Source organism: Taurulus bubalis (assembly GCF_910589615.1).
Source record: "Taurulus bubalis genome assembly, chromosome: 1".
Classification (NCBI taxonomy): domain Eukaryota; kingdom Metazoa; phylum Chordata; class Actinopteri; order Perciformes; family Cottidae; genus Taurulus; species Taurulus bubalis.
In genome coordinates this window covers 5,230,778-5,249,398 of record NC_136589.1, presented here as the reverse complement: position 1 = coordinate 5,249,398, position 18,621 = coordinate 5,230,778, and the positions used below count along the sequence as shown (strand labels likewise).

The 18,621-nt window shown below is 42.6% G+C and overlaps 1 protein-coding gene across 1 annotated transcript; it reads left to right on the top strand.

Moving 5' to 3' along the window:
- Positions 1-2,390: 2,390 nt before the first annotated feature.
- On the top strand, positions 2,391-15,640 carry tmem63c (transmembrane protein 63C; the record flags this gene model as incomplete). Its single annotated transcript, XM_079217884.1, has 22 exons — positions 2,391-2,612; positions 4,319-4,398; positions 5,611-5,698; positions 6,859-6,896; positions 7,614-7,756; positions 8,603-8,654; positions 8,738-8,846; positions 9,421-9,494; positions 9,629-9,709; positions 9,790-9,910; positions 10,124-10,257; positions 10,425-10,547; positions 11,622-11,775; positions 11,871-11,977; positions 12,591-12,677; positions 12,807-12,872; positions 12,965-13,127; positions 13,228-13,333; positions 14,307-14,474; positions 14,587-14,699; positions 14,785-14,859; positions 15,410-15,640. Exons 1-22 carry the CDS (start codon positions 2,403-2,405, stop codon positions 15,638-15,640), a joined length of 2,523 nt encoding a protein of 840 aa, XP_079074010.1. The 5' UTR covers positions 2,391-2,402.
- Between the last annotated feature and the right edge of the window lie 2,981 nt (positions 15,641-18,621).

Here is an 18,621-nt window from a genome sequence, read left to right as displayed (position 1 = left end):
TTCGTCCAAATGTTGTGTGAAACCACACCAGAGCCAGCCTGTATCCTTCAGCATCCTGCTCTGTTGTGGAGGTGGAGAGGAAGAGTTGAGCTGTGAGCATCAGCAGGGAGCAGCGTTCAAAGTAACTCGTCTGATGCAGGAAGAAGAACGGCAATGAGACGATAAAGGTCTGTTTACGCTTCCGCATGTCAAATTTAGTTCGAGCTCCAGTTTACAGCTAGCTAGTTGTATTTTCTTCCATATAAGGCATCCGTTTTGTTTGATTCAGCTCCTGTTGCTGTACGTCACAGTTCACGCAGCTCCTCTTTGATTTGTTTGCTGCCATTAGCTCATCACAGGAGTATACAAATAGACACTGAACAGTTTACTTTTTTTGGGGGGGCTTTTCAACATCAGGATTGAATTATTTAAAGAAAAGGAAAATGCTGCCAACAATCAAGCAATTATGATAAAAACTACTGGGATACTTTAATTGATTTATTGGTATATTGATCCCACGACTTCAAAATCTCCTGTAAATCATTTTTGTTAGTTTGTCCATCAGTTTGTTTGAAAATGTGAGACAATACTTATCATCAAATAACTAAGATATAAACAATCCAGTGAATTTAATGTCCTTGATGAAATGTTTTTTTTCTCAGAGAACCAAATGCTCTCTCCTTGAACTGGAAGCCTATGCAGTTATTAATCCGCTGTTAGCTGTAACATAATCTGTTTGTGCATATCGATGGCTTATTTATTGGCAGAGAGAGAAAGCGTGATACCTCGGCTTCTGTGGAAACACAGCACTGCAGGCTGTGTGTGTGTGTGTGTACCTTATGGATTGGCTTTGTGGTCCATCCTCAGGAGATCTCCTCCCTAGTTGTCTCCACATGGAGGCTCAGATGCTGACAGCATCTGAATATTGACTGCAAGATATACAGTTTTTCACAAAAGAAAGTATAGGAGACTACAACAGTGCAGATAGAGCTGCTGATAGATGACTTGGTTTTATTTGTGAACTATCTCCAGACCTCTCTGGCAGTGTAACGTACAGCAGTCCAGCAGCACCGCCATTGATCAGCTCGCCGTCCGACACCAGACATCCTGCTGTGGCTGTTTGGTAAATGCTACCAGTAATGTGTGGAGGCCTTTAGCTTCCTCTTTCTTTTTTCACTTCAATCTCGTGTTACCTCACATCTCTTGTGAGGGTTGGACAGCAGAGGGTTGTGATGCAGTTCTGGCTGCCATTTACTGCTGCGTAGCACACGGCTTGTTTACTACTGTGTTTACTGTCGCCGCAGTCTATCAAAACACCGTGAAATCGTACTTCTTTTCCCATGAAATCTGATGATTGATGTCTTTCACTCGCTGTATTGATGCAAAGCTTTGTCAGCACTCTGCTGCTGCTCCATTTCCTCAGACTGTTTATTCGGTGAGGAGTGTACACAAGCTGAGCAGCTGGGATCCTGGAGTGTATTGATCCAACGTGTGGAGAGTGTGTGCTGCTGGAGGACAGATGGTTCAAGCCTCCATTCTGTGGTCATGGCAGTGAATGATCATATCCTGCACATGCCTCTGTATACAAGAGGATACACAGAAACTGACAATTCTCAATGAGCTGTTTAAACTTGTAGTGGAGTAAAGCTTTTACTCCTGTACTGGTACATTCAGTTCACAACAGAAATATCCTTTTGTCTACATGGTTAAATAGTTCAATGGGCATCTTCCTGACACATTATGATTTTTCCCAGATCCTGCAGTGTCATTCAATCAGCATGTCGCTTTCATGTGACGTCTCCACTTCCATTTGTCAGATAAATAAACCGACACGGCGGTCAATAGCTGCTAATGGACCGTGATGCTCATTAGACTGATCCCTGCTAATGCTTATCAATACTGCACTTAGAGTGAATGGCAGCTACTTGTCTGAGATAAATTAGACACAACAATTGTATGTTAAAGATGCAATATACAGTATTCAGAGCATTAATGTAGCATTAAAAAGCTTTTATATATGTATAGATATAGTGGAGTAATGTCTACCTCACAGAGAATGAAGTCGCTCTCCCTCTGTGTTGTAACCAGAGCTTCTCCTTGCTTTGTTGACACAGCAAACTTTAAACAATATTGTCCTATTAACTCCATTACGGATTCAGTTTGCTGACTTCTTATGCTAAGTAGCAATAGCTTAGACAATCACAACGTCACTATCACAAGTGATCATTGTACTATTAGAGAAATTGTATTGATTATCATAACCCAATGTGATGACACTATGCATAACTGTGTAAAGCCCAAGCATCCCAGAGCTTCAACAGGTGTGTATCAACGGTTAAAAAGAAAACAGCCAAAGATAACAACTTAGCTAATGATCACTTTCTTTGTAGCTTTGTCTTTTCTTCAGGTATGGTCCAGTGCTGATGGCGCACTCTGAGCTGTTGGGGACAAGAGCGCCCCCTGTGGAGGGGACAGGTGTGGAGCTGGATGTTCTCAGCTTCCTGGATTCTTTTGGGGAAGACAACAGCACTGCGGACAGATGCTACCGCTCGCACTCCCGCAGCAGTGTCCTCCAGGGTCTGCCGTTTGGAGGAGTGCCCACGGTCCTCGCCATCAATGTCGTGCTCTGGATGGTACTGACTCACACCCACTCATCCTTTAAATGTAACCACCTATCATATTTAGTGTAATGCTGACATTGGGCCAAAGCAAGGTACACCTTGGACAGATCGGCAGACTATCTCAGGACACATAGAGACGGACAACATTCTCACGCTAACACTGGGAGAGAAAATGCAAACTCCGCACAGACTATAGCTAGTCCGGGATCAAACCCAGGCCCCTCTTGCTTTGAGGGACAGTGCTAACCACGATCACTAAAAAGCCCCTCATAGTCTACCTTTAAGTACGATCAGCTAACATACTTCACAACTTGATGGCTACAAATGTAAACTGTGACACATGTCATTTCCAGTCCTTGGTGGTGAAGTGATTAGCACTGACGCCTCACAAAAACGATGCCCTGGGGCCACACAGCTGGGGCTTTTCTGTCTGGAGGTTGCATGCAGTTTCTCCCCTGCATGGGTTTCCTCCATATAAAATTGGATGTGCCATTATAAATGGGCTGTATTTACCAAACTTTAAATTAAGCCATTGCCTTGCAAAACATCTTGGATTATTTTGTTATGTCTAGGCTTTTGGATCTCGTTATGTATGACACACAAATGCACACATTATGTGCATGCCATAGATATCAAATTTAAATTCAATCTGCACCTTTCAATTCCCGCCTCACATAGTATAATACAGTGTGTACACAATCATAATTGCATATTTTCCTCCTGTCTCCAGATAAAAATAGGCTGTCAGGCCTTGTCAAGCTTGATCTCTGCACTGATATCACTCTCAATCTGCCACCTCTGTGTTTTAATTGGCTCATTTTATCGCTGCCTAGTTGTCAAGACAACACAGAGGGTCGCTGCTGTCTCTTAATGACGAGCATGAGTCAAGGCGTGCTTCCCCCCCCAGGTGACGGAAGCACGCCTCTGCAACAATTCCATCATCATACAGAATAAGAATGAATCATCTGTGGGACTTAAGGAGAGCATGCCCACGCATGAAGACCAAACAAACTAAAACAACAGGGTGGGGACAGACACCGGGAAAAGAGCGAGATAATGGAGAGATTCTTATTCAAAGAGGGAGTTTGGACCCTGACTGTTAATGTGAACACACGCTCATTATTCAGCTACTCGCCTTAGTCAAGTCTGCCTTGATTGTCTATGCGGAGCTCTCGATCACTAAAGAATGAATCATTAATGGGGGCTTTTTTCTTATTAACATCGCTGTCATCCTTGTCCACGACACCAAATGTCTTCTAAACTCTAATTAATTCATGATTTAATGCTGTGATTTGCATTTGTCAACATTCATCCGTCGTCGCACAGTTATGCTCTTTAAATTTAACCAGAACTATTAAGCATGAATTCACTATTGTGTTGGAATAGATTCTATTCATATGTATTCTCGCTGTTGACCACACTCATTTGGCAGTAGTGCACAGCATGTGTTCGTGTGTGCATGCTGACCTGTTTCTGGTAGTTTCCAAGACAACCACGTACCACTCTAAAGAAAGACGATGGCTCATTATTGCTGCTGCATTTTGAACCTGTCTATTAGGTCTAGGCTCCTTATGAACATGCAGCAACAGGCCACAGCTTTCACACCGAGCAGTATGGAAAGGTTCTTGGAGAAGGCCCAGAGCAGATGAGCGGCGTGTGCGAGTGTGTAAATCGGATTCTCAGCAGCTTCATGCTCACGTTCTGTTTCTGTGTTTTAGATCCTGTTGCTCATCTTCTCCTGTCTGAGGAAGGCCGCATGGGACTATGGCCGCCTGGCTCTGCTGATGGAGAATGACAGGTGAATCCTGATACACGTCTGGTTTGTGAGCCATGGCAACATTTTAGGATTTTCAGTGGAACCTCTCGAGTCCTGACCATGAGGCCTCCAGCTCCCTCTGCTGGGTAGTAATGGTATTGCGTAGGAGGCGAAGTACTGCAAAGAGCTACTCTGCCTTTGCTTCTAATGCTTATGTGGTGCTATTGGAATGATAAATGCAACTGTTTGCAAAGTATTCACGTATTTGGTAGTAAAATAATAAAGTGTTAACACAGATCAGACACACACACACATAGAGTACATGTAAACAGAGAGTGGTTGGATGAATGGTCTTCTCACTCTTAAAATTAGGGACACAACTAATACATATTTCCATATTGGATCCAACTCATTTTGGAAACAAATTGCTTGTTTTGTCCTGATTGACATTCCTAAAACCATTATATGTTAAATTTGCAGAAATATAAAATAAAGAGGACTGAACCAGTGGCATACACCAGCCAATGTTTGTCAATTTCACCTTGATAAAAAACGTTGAGGACAAGGCTGTAAGGCTGGCGTTAGTCTGTATTTTACTCACTGTCCACAAACCCCACAAAAAGATAACTACTAATTAATTAACTGTTAGGCTACGATATGGTTCACTGTTGTTTTTGGCGTTTTCATTAGATGTTCTGACGGTAAGAAAACAAAAGGCTTATCACCAGGCTTATCCTTTAAACAATTTACCATACTAAAATTACCATATTCCTTTTAAGGATACAAAATGAGTCAAGGTCCATCCAGCCGTCGGCGTGAGTCTGCAGCAGTTGTCCTCTGCCTGGCCTGAGTCGCCTCTTCAGTAGAGTACGGGCTCGCTTACTTCTGCCTGGCCGGCAGCGGCTTTAAAGCACCCAAGGGCAACAGCAGCTGTGTGTTTTTCCAAACGGTCCTCTCTGGCACTGATTCAATTATGCTGCTGAATTTGACACAATGTTGAACTGTCATTGATACGGCCCAGAGAACAATATCTACAAATTCAATCATCACACTGGCTGTATTAGATTCGACCACACTGAATGTGTTTTATGTCTTCTTTGTGTATAGAGTTTGAGACCGTGGGACCGTCTGGAGCAGTTACATTATGCCTTTACTGTTACAGCACTGACTTATTCAATATTAGATGCATTGATAAGGTCGTGCCAGGCCACAATCAAAATGATAATCTTGCTATTTCTTCGCTCGTCTTTTCAGTCTCACATCCCTGTTTTATGGAGAACCAAGTGAGAAAGAGAAGTCTCCTTCAGAGTCCAGCCCCTCCGACTCTGAGACCAAGGACATGGTGAGTTTTGTGTTGTTGGCTGAGCGTTTTTCATTAGCTCCTAAAAGCAACAAGGAACCCCTTAAACATAATTTAAAAGTAATATTCATCCTAAACAAACGCCCACACACCGGCTCTCTCAACAAAACACATGTGTCCTTAAGTTCCCACAAAAATATTGAATGCATTTCCTACCTAATAGAATATTTGTCTATTTTATGTGATCAAACATGCACTGCACTAAGTTGACCTCTGAGTGTGGTTTTTCATTACTAATCTATTAAATAACTACATGTAATGGGAAAGAGATCACAGATAGAGATGAGACAACAGAGAATGAGTTCCCAACTCTGCAGTTTCTTTTAGCTCCATGGGAGCGTTCGTTCTTGCTTGTAGCTCATTGTTTTGGTTTGACAGCGCCTCAAGCTCCACTCTCAAAGTTAGCAACCTGCTAGTGGAACATTGATTGAGACTAGAGCTAAAAGGAGAGTGAATATTGGACTCAGAGTCGCCAGAGGGACACAAACACAACTCTGAATGAACGCTAATGTTGCTCCTTGTTAGCCAGATGTGTAAATAGCCGTACATAGCATTTGAGGAGACTGAAAGACTGATCAAATATAAAACAGTCGGCGTTGTGGTAAATGTATGAAAGAAACACTTTCATTAACAATACCACTGATGATGGGCTGTCTAGTCTTTCTGATCATGTTCTCATGTATTTACAGTACTCATAACAAGGAGTCACAGTTAATTTACCAACGATATCTAAAAATGCAGCCTGCTGCACTTCTACAAATAAGTACACTTGTCTAAGATGGCATTGCATCAACTGTTGGAAGAGGAAAGATTGACTCATTACTCAGCTGGACTGTGTGACTCCATGACACCTGTGTGATAGACTGAGGTCACTCCCTGCATGTGTATAACGGTGTAAGACAAAGAGTCAGACTGGAGTCATCGCCCTGCCTACTCAAGGCTGAGGCTGCAGTAAAGTAGTTACTGCTCCAGGCTAGACCTATTAAATCTCCCCCTCTGTGCCACTGCAGACCTTATTACTATGCAAATAGTGGATGCTTGCAAGCAGCCAGATGTGGTGTGCACAGAATTGTATACATATGTCATCTATTATCTTTAATAACTAATCCATGGGATGTTTTACGATACTTCTCTCTTTCCAGGGCTTCTGCTCATGGCTGTCATCGCTTTACCATATGAAGTAAGTACACAAAGCTGTTGCCCTTGTAATTATTTTCACCCTCTCATCCTAGCTTCTATCCTTTTATTGGCCCTCTATCTTCAAAGCTGATGTCACCGGCAAATGTAAAGTCTCTTGTTATATGTCATTTAGCAGCAAAAACAAACGAGTCTGGGCTCATGCGACCGCGGGTGCCGTGGTTTCCCGTTGAATATTTGCTCTTGCTCCAGTCTGACTACACACTACAGATGTAGGCCTGTAGAAAAGATGATTTCCACGGTGCCCATGGTTTCCATAGTATTATGGTGGAGTTTGGGTGCTTCTGTTTTTAGCTCCCGTGCCAGTGGCTCACCCTAGGAAAGTGCAAACCCACCCTGAGAGTTCGCGATGTGTGGGCCGCCATGTGACCAGCATGCCCCTCTTTTCTTCATTTCATTTTGTTCATGCTTTTCTTTTTGTTCTATTTTGTGACTGGGTTTTCCTGAACCTCCCGCCTGGAAACCACAGCTAAAGTAGTGGTGCCACAGTTTTACTCATGATGAGAAATAAGCTGTAGGCCCATTTGTCCTGGCAGTAGACAGAGCTGCATACATATACAGCTGAGATTGCACATGTGTGGAAATTCCATTATTGACACCTCAAGAACAATCTCTCTTTTTGACATGTGGCATGGAGCGTTTTGGTCTGTCAGATATGTGATTCAGGGATTCTGAAAGTTTCCCATCTCTGTCTCTGCAGGGATGAGGAGATCCGTAGCAAATGTGGCATCGACGCCGTCACATACCTGTCTTTCCAGCGCCACATCATCCTGCTCATGACAGTGGTTTGCCTGCTGTCTTTGGCCATAATCCTGCCGGTCAACTTTTCTGGGAACCTCCTGGGTATGTTTGTCTTTCGATTATGGTCTTGCGGGCCGAGCGATATCCTTAACCTCAGGAGAGTCATATGAGGCATCTCGCAGGGAGAGAAGCCAGGCCACACAGGGGCAAATGATGTATTAGTTAAATGCACTGAACGTTTAGCCTAAAACAATCTGTGGTAAAGCTGAGTTTCTAAAAAATACATGAAATTGTATCAAAGCTGAAATCAACTCAAAAGGTAATTGCAGCTTAAAATGACCCATAAAACAAGATTATGAAGTCAAACTATTATGTATATACACAATGGCTGCATCATCAAATGGGAGTTTATAGCATCAAGCTGAGGATTTTAGGAATAGAAAGTGTTTTTTTTTCCTCTTAACATACACATGTAGGTGTGAGGGGTGGGATAGTGCAGACAATTAGCTGCTAACTAGCAGCAGAAATGCCTTTTGGCAGTTGTGTGCTTATTTTGGATGAAGGCCGGAGTCAGGGGTCTACGAAGAGCTGGGCTGTCCACAGACACTTTTTTATTACTGCTGGCTATCATCTGATGAACCAGTTGAACCAGTGTGTCAGCGTAGCCGTTAAATAAACCAACACCCAATGTCAGGCTGCCATGGTAACCGCAAACAAAGGGTGCCTGACTTAAAACACCAGAGTTAGGCATGACTGTGATGTTTGAATTTTGTGTGAAATTTCATTGAGATGAGAAAGATGTCATTAAATTGGATGGAAAGTTTTTTTTCTGAATAGTAACATTGCTTCATTGTTGCCTCAGCCTACAGACAAAAGAGGCGGGGTTTCCTTTTTGTCATTAGACATTTTAAATGGGTCGCTCTCTGTCATGTTTCATTATCTCTACAGGAGACAGTCCTGAAAACTTTGGAAGAACAACACTGGCTAATGTTAGTGCAAAGTAAGTTTCTGAATGACATCAAATCTCATGAAATAGCGCAGAACCATATCTATATTTGTTGAAACACTTTTTGTGCCTCATAGGGACAGCTTTCTGTGGCTCCACAGCATCTTGGCTCTGGTCTACTTCATCATCACGTTGATGTGTATGGCTCACCACTTGATACGGCTGGAGAACCGAGAAGATGAGAAGGTCTGACACCACCACGTCGTACTGTTTAAACATTTAGGCCTGGACATTTTTATGCTCCAAAAATATCCATTTTATTAAGTCCATTCCTCTAGTCTAGCGTGTTAGCATGCTAATTAGGGCTAAACATAAAATACAGCTGCGGCTGGATGGAAGGTCATTCGCTCATGAATTAGATTATGATGGTTGCAATAGATGAAAAGTGAATGGGTCACCAAAGTGATTACAATTCAATCTGAGGAGAACATAAATGTGTGTTCAAAATTTCCTGGAAATCTATCCAGGAGTTTTAGTTTCACGCTGGAGCACAAAGGTCAACCTGTTGGAAGCATTACAAAAAAGTCAAAAAAGGATCACCATAGTCATTAGAACTCATCCTCTAGTGACAATGAATGTATGCACTTACTTTGTTCATGTAGTAGTTAACATATTTCTGTCTGAACGTGATGAACCAACAGACCCGCATTGCCATCCATAGAGCCACGCCGCTAGTGTGGCTAATACCTAGCTCTTGAGATGGCCAGTTATTTTTTCTTCAGTTTATTGTATCTCATGGTGATTACATTATGTGTTTCAGGTAGCCAGGACACTGATGATTACCTCCATACCAAGAGAGATCTCTGACCCAGGACTCCTCATCAAACACTTCCAGTACACATGTTTTCTTCTCTTTTTCATTGTTAAGTTAAATCCTCTCCTTTTGTTTCATTAATGTCACAAGACCAGTGTCCATGTACAATCTCATCGCCTTCATGATGATGAACTCCTTTCGCTCCATTCACTAGTGAGGCCTACCCCAGCTGTACTGTCACTGATATCCGATTCTGCTTTGATGTCCACAAGCTGATGAGGCTGGACTTAGAGAGGTACAGTAGCTGCTCCAGATTGGACCGACACAGTGTGGGATCATTGTGAGGCTCTTGTCTGAGGACGCTTTGTTTTGCAGACGCAAGGCAATGAAAGGCAGGCTGTATTTTGCCACAAAGGCCCAAAAGGAAGGGAGGATCATGATCAAGACCCATCCATGTGCTCAGATATTCTGCTGCGACATCTGTGGCTTTGAAAAGGTACTTTTATCAGCATGATTGGGATTACTGGGCGACCGCTTGTATCGACTTGCAGCTCAGTTGTGCTGCACAGAAAGTATGCTACCACTGGATGGCACTGCAATCCAGAAATAGCAACATGCAGCAACAAGATATCCTGCCACTGTGAATCTAAGGATCTTTCTGAGAAAGAAAGATGCAGTGAGTAATGTGTGCTCTAACTTGTATCTGCAGGTGGATGCAGAACAGTACTACAGCGAGTTAGAAGAAAAGCGGACAGACGAGTTTAACGCTGAGAAGAACCGCATCACCATGAAGAGGCTCGGCATTGCCTTTGTGACTTTTCGTGATGAGAGGATGACAGCTGTGTGAGTAAACAATAGCATGACATCAGGGTTTATGTTTGTCAGGTCCTTTCATCAGATAAACTCCGTCACATCGGGGAGCAAGCATAACATTCACGAAGTGGCATGAAAGCAGACATTACTGAGTACTGATGCAGATCTCGTTTTGTATATCTTGTCTTGTCTCCCAGCATTGTGAAGGACTACGGTTGTGTACGCTGCCGCCGCAGACCCCAGCAGTCCAGCATCACCACTGTGGTGCAGTCGCAAAAGTGGGGGGTCAACTACGCACCTGCTCCTAGTGACATCATCTGGTAAATACTGACATTACTGGAACTCACTTAGTAGCAAAGTCAACATTTTCCACACTGACACCATCTACTACTTTTGTAGCAAGTCAGAAATCCACCCATCCATTATATGTATTCTGTGCATGGTTGCAGGGAGCTATAACCTTTCCCAGCATGCATTGGTTCACTGACAGACAACCATTCACACTCACATTCAAACTTAAAGTAAAAGCAATCTAATGACCAAACCTGCATGTTTCTTTGGACTGTGGGAGGAAACTGGAGCAGACACATATTTTGCGTGTAATAGCCACTAGTACATCATTTAGACACGTTTCCCTGTAATTCATCTTGACATATTGGTATCTTTGGAAACCCCTGGATTGTGGCTAGAGTTTAAACCAATGTTTTATGGGCTGTAATTTTGCTAACGCAACATTAGCTTGTGATGATGGCCCTTAAAGAATGTTTTTATTTAGACAAAAGGTACACAAATCTGCATGTCTACATTCACAATACTATTCTTATTTCTTATCCCATTGACCTCTGTGCTGTTCTTTTAGAAAATGAAATTAACCAACAGCAACATTTAAGTTCATCAGTATATTTTTTCTTGTTTGTAGCAGATCTCAAAAACAATTCAAAGGCATTCCCTATCTATGATTGAATTAGCTACAAGCCATGTCTCTTATCTGGGGGAATAAATGCAGCAGTCCCAGTGAGATTATGTAACAAGTGAGTGATGCATATGTATAAGATATTAACCAAAGACATGGTATTGCTCACTGTTTGTGCTTCACGCCTGATTGGCTGCAGTGTGTTTGTGTTTTCTGGAGCAGGCTGTGGGCTTGAGCAGGTACTTTTGTTCCTTCATTAAAACTGAGCGTTGAAGTGTGCTGTTCCCAACCCGCTCTCCAGTCCAGTGCAGTGGAGACACGCTCACCAACTCGCATCCGAGAGGCAACTGAGCTGGCTATTTCAGGCTTATGTCAATACATACAGCGCAGCCTTGTCAGGGAGAGAGTGGTGTTTTTAATGTCCTGTCTGTCCTGCTGGATGATTGTGTGTGTTGACGCTCATTATTTCTGCCGTCACCAGGGAAAACCTGTCAGTGTGCGGATCTCACTGGTGGCTCCGATGCGTCCTCCTCAATATCCTCCTCTTCCTGCTGCTGTTCTTCCTCACCACTCCCGCCATCATCGTCAACACAATGGACAAGTTCAACGTCACAAGGCCTGTGGACAGTCTGCAGGTCAGAGTTTGAGATCGAGTTAAACTGTGTGACCTCAATGCTACATTTGAACTCTCTTCGTTTTCATGAATAAATCATTTTGCTGTCCAATCCAGAGCCCTGTCATTACCCAGTTCTTCCCAACCCTCCTGCTGTGGGCGTTTTCGGTCCTCCTGCCTTTCATCGTCTACTACTCAGCCTTCTTTGAGTCCCACTGGACCAGGTACTCACCAGCCATCCGCCATCTCTCTCCTCTGAAATGGAAATGCCTGTCCTTTGCTTCTTCAAGACCCTTCATGTGGAGCTGCCCGTCTTCCTCCCAACTCTCAGCATTTATTCCCCCCCGTCTCAATAATGTTTTTCTTTTTACTCCCTCCCTCCTTCTCTCTGTCACTCTCCCTGCACTGTTATTCTGGGCAGGTTGTCATAGAGATCTCCATGTGAGGATAATGATATGCACAGTAGTCCCCATGCGCAGGGGAAAGGCACATGGGGACTAGCAGGAGGAGGAGCAGAACTACTGTGCATAAGGAGACAACCTCCCGCAGCACCAATGAGCAACCTTTCTTTACATAACCACCCCCACAAACGTGTTGTGCAGGCGTGATGTGCGAAGGACCGAATGCAAATGAACTGTTCAGTGGAGTGAAAAGCGTAGCTCGTGCTAATGAACCCAACGGTCCTTCACATGTCGAGTCAGCTGACTTTACGTTACATTATTTCACATTATGAATTGACTGTGTTGAAAGGATCTGCGTGGATATGTTTTACATAACTAAATATGCATTGCATAACGATGGTCTTACAATCCCCATGTTATTCTTTTCATGTCTCAGAACCGGTGAGAACCAAGTAACGATGCACAAGTGTTTTTTCCTGCTGGTCTTCATGGTCATCATCCTGCCCTCACTTGGTCTGTCCAGGTACACTCACAGCATATCCACAACAGACAACATGAACATTTAACTTCTGCTTTTATTCTTTTTCTCACAAAATTCATTTGATTTTACACAGTTTTTAGATTTATTGTTCTTATTTCTTTCTGTCTGTAGTCTGGACCTGTTCTTCACATGGCTCTTTGACGTCAACTTCTTGGATGAGAAGGAGGTCAAATTCCAGTAAGATAACTCGTTCTGTTCAAGTGAAACGTACAAATAGTATCACGACTCCTAAGAAGACATTACTCAGCTTCTTTGTTTTCTTGGTGCAGGTGTGTGTTTCTTCCTGACAACGGAGCATTCTTTGTGAACTATGTGATTACATCCAGTCTGATTGGCACATCTATGGAGCTGCTTCGTATCCCAGCACTGACAGTGTATGCCCTCCGCCTCTGCTTTGCCAAGTCCCAGGCTGAGCGCATTCATGTCAAACGGGTCAGCTGAGCCTTATCTTTTAGTTTATCCCAGTATTTTTATTGAAGGCACATACGATTGTGTTTTAAAAATCTTACTGTGTTTGTGTTTTCACATGCAGAGCCAGGCTTATGAGTTCCAGTTTGGCCTGGAGTACGCCTGGACCATGTGTATCTTTGCAGTCAGTATGACCTACAGCATCACATGTCCCATCATTACGCCCTTTGGTGAGCAACATACCTCCTCATCTACCTCTTCTTCCTTGTCACCTTCTGTCTTTCTTTACCGTCCCATCGCCTTCCCTCTTAGTCTTGTGTGTGCATGTGTCGTCTCCCCTCGTGCTGTAACCTCACTCTCCTCCACTGCCTGCCAGTCCGATGCAGACTGTGTGAATTTGCTGCTGTAGTCCCAGACACCCAGACACAGTGAGTTGTGAGCCAGACGCCCACTCTGCTCCTGTCTCTGCCCAGAGCTCACCAAGCGTCTATTTGCCACTGCAGTCAAATACTAGTGAGAACCGGCCCTTTCATACACACTGGCCTGCTGGTCTGTGTCTCATATTATTTAATTTTCTTTTAGGCAGATAAGGTCATTGGTTGAGTTTAACCTCACTGGGTGGAAACACAAAAACAAAGGACACCTGCTAGAGCTACCTGGGATAATTATACATTTGAAAAATGAACGTATATTTAAGACATATTTTTCTTTTTGTAGTTTTAAATCAGGTCATTCTGTAGCCATGTCCCAATAATATAATTGCACATTGCATTCAAGTTACATTGAGCATCATATTCAGTGTTTGGGGCTCTTACGGTTGTGTGTGGGGTTCAGTGGACGTTTGGAGAACAGCAAATTAATTAATTAATTACATTATTTATTTCTTTTCTTTTGTTGTCTGTCTTATGCATATTTCATTTTATGTTTGTAATTTTGTCAAATTTTAAATATGATATAGGTGGAGGCTTCAAATAAGCCCAGTTGGCTTTTTGCCTCTTCCTGCACTGTGATATTCATTTATCTCTGTTATGTTTGTTTAATTGTTTATTTTATTGTTTGAATTGTGCAATAGTAAATAAATAGAATGAAATAGTTATCACCAGTGTGCTGTCGTTCCGCCTCAAATCAACAATACCGCCGTCGATCTTCCAAAGAATGCTGCAGTGTTTTGGATATTTGAAAGTGTTTCCCCTGCCCCTGTAGGTCTGCTCTATGTGATTCTGAAGCACATGGTTGACCGCTACAACATCTACTACGCATACGTTCCCACTAAACTCAGCCAACGGATCCACAGAGCGGCCATCAGCCAGGTCATCCTGGCCCCCATCCTCTGCATGTTCTGGCTGCTCTTCTTCTCAATGCTCAGATTAGGTACTTAATCACTTCCATGTGTATCCTGTTACAGTGTCTGTGACTTTTATTGTATTGTGAGCGTACAATATAGCATTGTTAAGTTGTAATTTCTTGCCCCTCACTGTCACAGGTCCAGTTCATCCCATCACCCTCTTCACCTTAGTGTCCCTGCTGTCCTGTATTGCCTTTTCCCTCTTTCGCTTGTGCCTTAGGAAGCAACCAGACAAGTCAACAAGCTATCAGGTCAGCTCCGCCATAACCCACACAGAGATAAACCATACCATAGCAGCTTAAGACGCACTAATACTCAATGAATCTTTTGTTTCAGATGTCTGATCAGCCAGCAGAGGAGACGTTTACTGATGGAGACAGGAGTACTGTAACACCCACAACTGCTTCTAGTGTACAGTGGCTCGTATTTCTATTATTAGTCTGACAGTACACCATTAAACATATCTTACAGGATCATATATATGTTAATAGTTATAGTTTTATTTGTGTAAAAGTTACATTAGTGCATTTACTGTCCTGGTGGGAAGCTCTGACATCTGAGATTTGAGAGTCAGCTGCTGAACAGTGTTGCATTTATGAGGTGTCAGGTAAATAATCCAAAGAAAATCTTTGCTGTCAAAGAATACATTTTTGATCTGCATATTGCATCCATCACTGAGTCAAAACACTGCATGATCCTTAAAAGCGCATAGGTTAAATATGTCCAAACCTTGATTTAGGATAATTGCTATTTTAATTGTTTGTAGACTGGATCCAGGATGTGCAGACTCAGACTTATAATGAAGTGTTAAGATCTTATTGGTGCATGACTTAAGTGTAGGGTGGGTAAACAAACCCAAGTACAAAACATAAAACATGCTTGTATCTAATGTACTCCCTGTGAATCGAGGGATTTACTGTGTGACGCCATCATTAACTATATGTTGATCTTCCTCTTTCAGCTGTTTGTGGCGTCTGTGTTGCTGGAGCCAGAGCTGGCTTTGACTCCCATGCCGTCCCCGGCCCACCACAGCTACGGTACCATGGCCAGCTCCCAAAGCTCAAGCCACGGCGTGGCGGAGGAAGAGCGTTGTGATGAAGGCCACGCCCAGACCCATGAGACTGACCTCCAAGACCCCCCAGACCCCTACTTCTCCAGCCCTCTCATGGACAGCCCCGTAGGCTTCCAGTAACACCAAATCCCCCCGAGCTGAGCCCACGTGTCCTCACCTGGGGAACACAGATTGCTAAATGCTGCAATGCTGCATTTTCGCTTCTGACCTCAGAGTCCAACTGCGTTGCCTCAGACCCTGAGACCAGACTGGGCTTGATGGAGAACCAGAAGAGGAAAGAATGCAGGCGCAGGATCCATGTGAACGTCACTATAAATGTATAGACAGCAGTTTGCTAAAACATCTCCTGAACTTGTCTCATGGATAAAAACACCAATCTCTACTGACCATACAACCCTAAATATACAGATTATTTCAGTTAAACTATTGGATGCTACATGACAGGGATCGCAACTTCTTCTGTGACTTCATTTGCAAGTTAAAACGGTTTAAAGTAACGAAAGTGTCCGGGGTGAAATTGCCTTTGGGTTGCTATCAGAGATACTCTCTCCATGCTGTGCCACTTGGACATGAGTGGAGGTGAAAGTTCCTATCAGTGTGGGTGGTGTGAGCAGGCTTGCCCCGGCAGACTGACAGAGTGGTCTGGGCCCGGGTGATATCTGGTTCCTCGGACGCAGAGCTCAGGGAGGCTGAGGGTGAGGGCAGCTAGTTGTGAAGCCATCTGCAGTGAGAGCGCAGACAGACGGAGGGCCGAATGTAACTCGGAGATGTACTGTAATATATGTACACTCTCAACAAGGAGGCACAAGCAGCTTGACTGTACCTGAAGCTTGTTGTAACTATTATCAATTTAAGGTTGCTATTTTTGCTACAGTATTTTTGGTGTCATTGATATTGTGCTTTGGGTCGGGGGCGACTGGAGGTTGTTTAAGGATCTGCAGAGCTGTCCCGTCTTAATCAGAGTATTCTCTATTTTGACTGTGTATGTGATCCAATTTATTTTAAAAGGTATAGTTCAACATTTTGTATATGCTAGTTCATTTTCTTGCCGAGAGTTAGATGAGTAGATCGATACCACTTTCACATATGAGCATGGTATATTATCCTCTTATCTAATTCTTAGAAAGAAAGGAAATTGTTTTTTATTATAAATTGCAGCATATTTTGAAAAATATACCGTGGAGTCTCTTGAGAGGATTTTTTTTTATTTCATTTTTGCATGCATGTATAAATGAGGTATGCATTTCTATCCTTAACCATAAGGTCAAGTTTCACATGTGCTAATGTCATTGTCAGTCTTTGTGTTTCCAAGTTTGATTTCCTTGTGGAGGGATACAAGTTATGTTTGCTCCTGAATGTAAACTGATGGTAGTTTGTTATTCATGTCTCTTGCTGTGCCTTGAACAAACAATCCAGCATGGCCTAAAATATGCTGCATGGACCCAAAACTGAAGGGCGGAGAAACATCAAAGAGATGAAAACACAACAACAACAACAACAATCAGGAAAAACAACCCAGAGTAGTAAACAGGCAGTGGCTAGTTAATTGTGTTCGTCATCAGATACGCAGTAAGCTCATTCCACTAAGATATTGACCAAAACATTTTCAAACAACAGCTTCAAACAACATCCTCCATTACTGCCTTTTTCTGGAGCTTTTGACTATATCTCATGGTCTTCAACTGCAGTTTAGTTTGTTCAGTTTTCATGGACATGGTCCTGGTCAAACTTTATACTATATTAGTGCAAGTTGTTGACTTTTTTCTCCATGCTTTATAGTTTATTCATGTTGATAAAACAATCTCTACCCAAGGTCCACTTGCTTGCTTTTTCCGAAACTTTTAAGAGTAAACTATAATGTTGTAACTTGTGCAGCACCATGGAAGTCCTAAAGATGTCCAGAACAATAGAAAGTTGTACCGTTATCACATCAGTGGCAACTGAGCAAACTTCCTCAGCTGATGAACACCATGTGATATGATCAAAAGCTCTGGAACAAGCAGATAATTACTTTAATTTCAAGGTCAAGATCAGTCGAGCTCACCACTAAGCCATCTTACTGTGTGTTTACATCACAGCAGTTCCGTCACTTCTTTAAGATGTTTTGTATTGCGTCCTTTTTGGTGCCTTGTTGTTGATTTCAATCAATATTTTTTCAGTTCATATAAGATGTATGACCAAGCTCAATACAATCTTTGAAAGTTATTTATCCAGTGCCATTAACTTATATTGGGTTTCTCTTACATTTGAACATGTTAGATTAACAGTAACCACAAAATCATAGGCCTGTGATATACATTGTTTTCAGATTGACTGATGACATATTATGCATAATATTAAATCTATTTGCTACATTGCACATGGAATCTAACTGTTTCTCGTGCTGTATAAAAGAGATGAAAGCTGGCAGCAGAGCAAGAGTGGTCAGTGCAGAGAATCATGAAGAAGAATCTATTTGGAAAAATAAACTTTAAAGAGCATCTCAAAATGTCTGTCTGTGAACTACCAACGTGCCCTGTGGGTTTCACAGATCATTAAACGTACTTTCCTTTGAAAAATACAAAATAAAACGTATTAGGTCATTCTTAGCTCTAATGTCCATGCAAGGAGGGATTGTCCATTTTCATGCTTTTATTGTATCCTGTCATGTCTGTTCATATGCTGTTGGCTTGGCCACCCGAGGTCTATTTGGAGGTACATTAGCTTTCCAGACATGTCCACTGCTTCTCACTCTTGGTTATGAAATGTGTGTATCATAAGTGCTTTATTTCACACAGTATGTGAGCCTGCTGTAAATGTGGGTTGTTATATCTTCAAGAAGGTTGAGGTTAAAGGAAAGACTGCATTTGAGATTGATCTCTGTCAGCTGTGTTGTCAATGAGTTTTCATCTGTCAAAAGTTTAGTGCTGTGATCTGAAATAAAAATTAATTCAGCTCAATCCACTCATCTTGTGCCATGAACTCCTTATTGCTCTCCTCTACTGTGGTCTATGGTGAAGGGTTTGAAGAGAGTGAGTCACATTGCATGTGGTTAGTTGTAGTGCAAGAGTGAATGTGCACATGATGCCTTCAGGAAATGTAGAAAAAGGCTATATTGCACA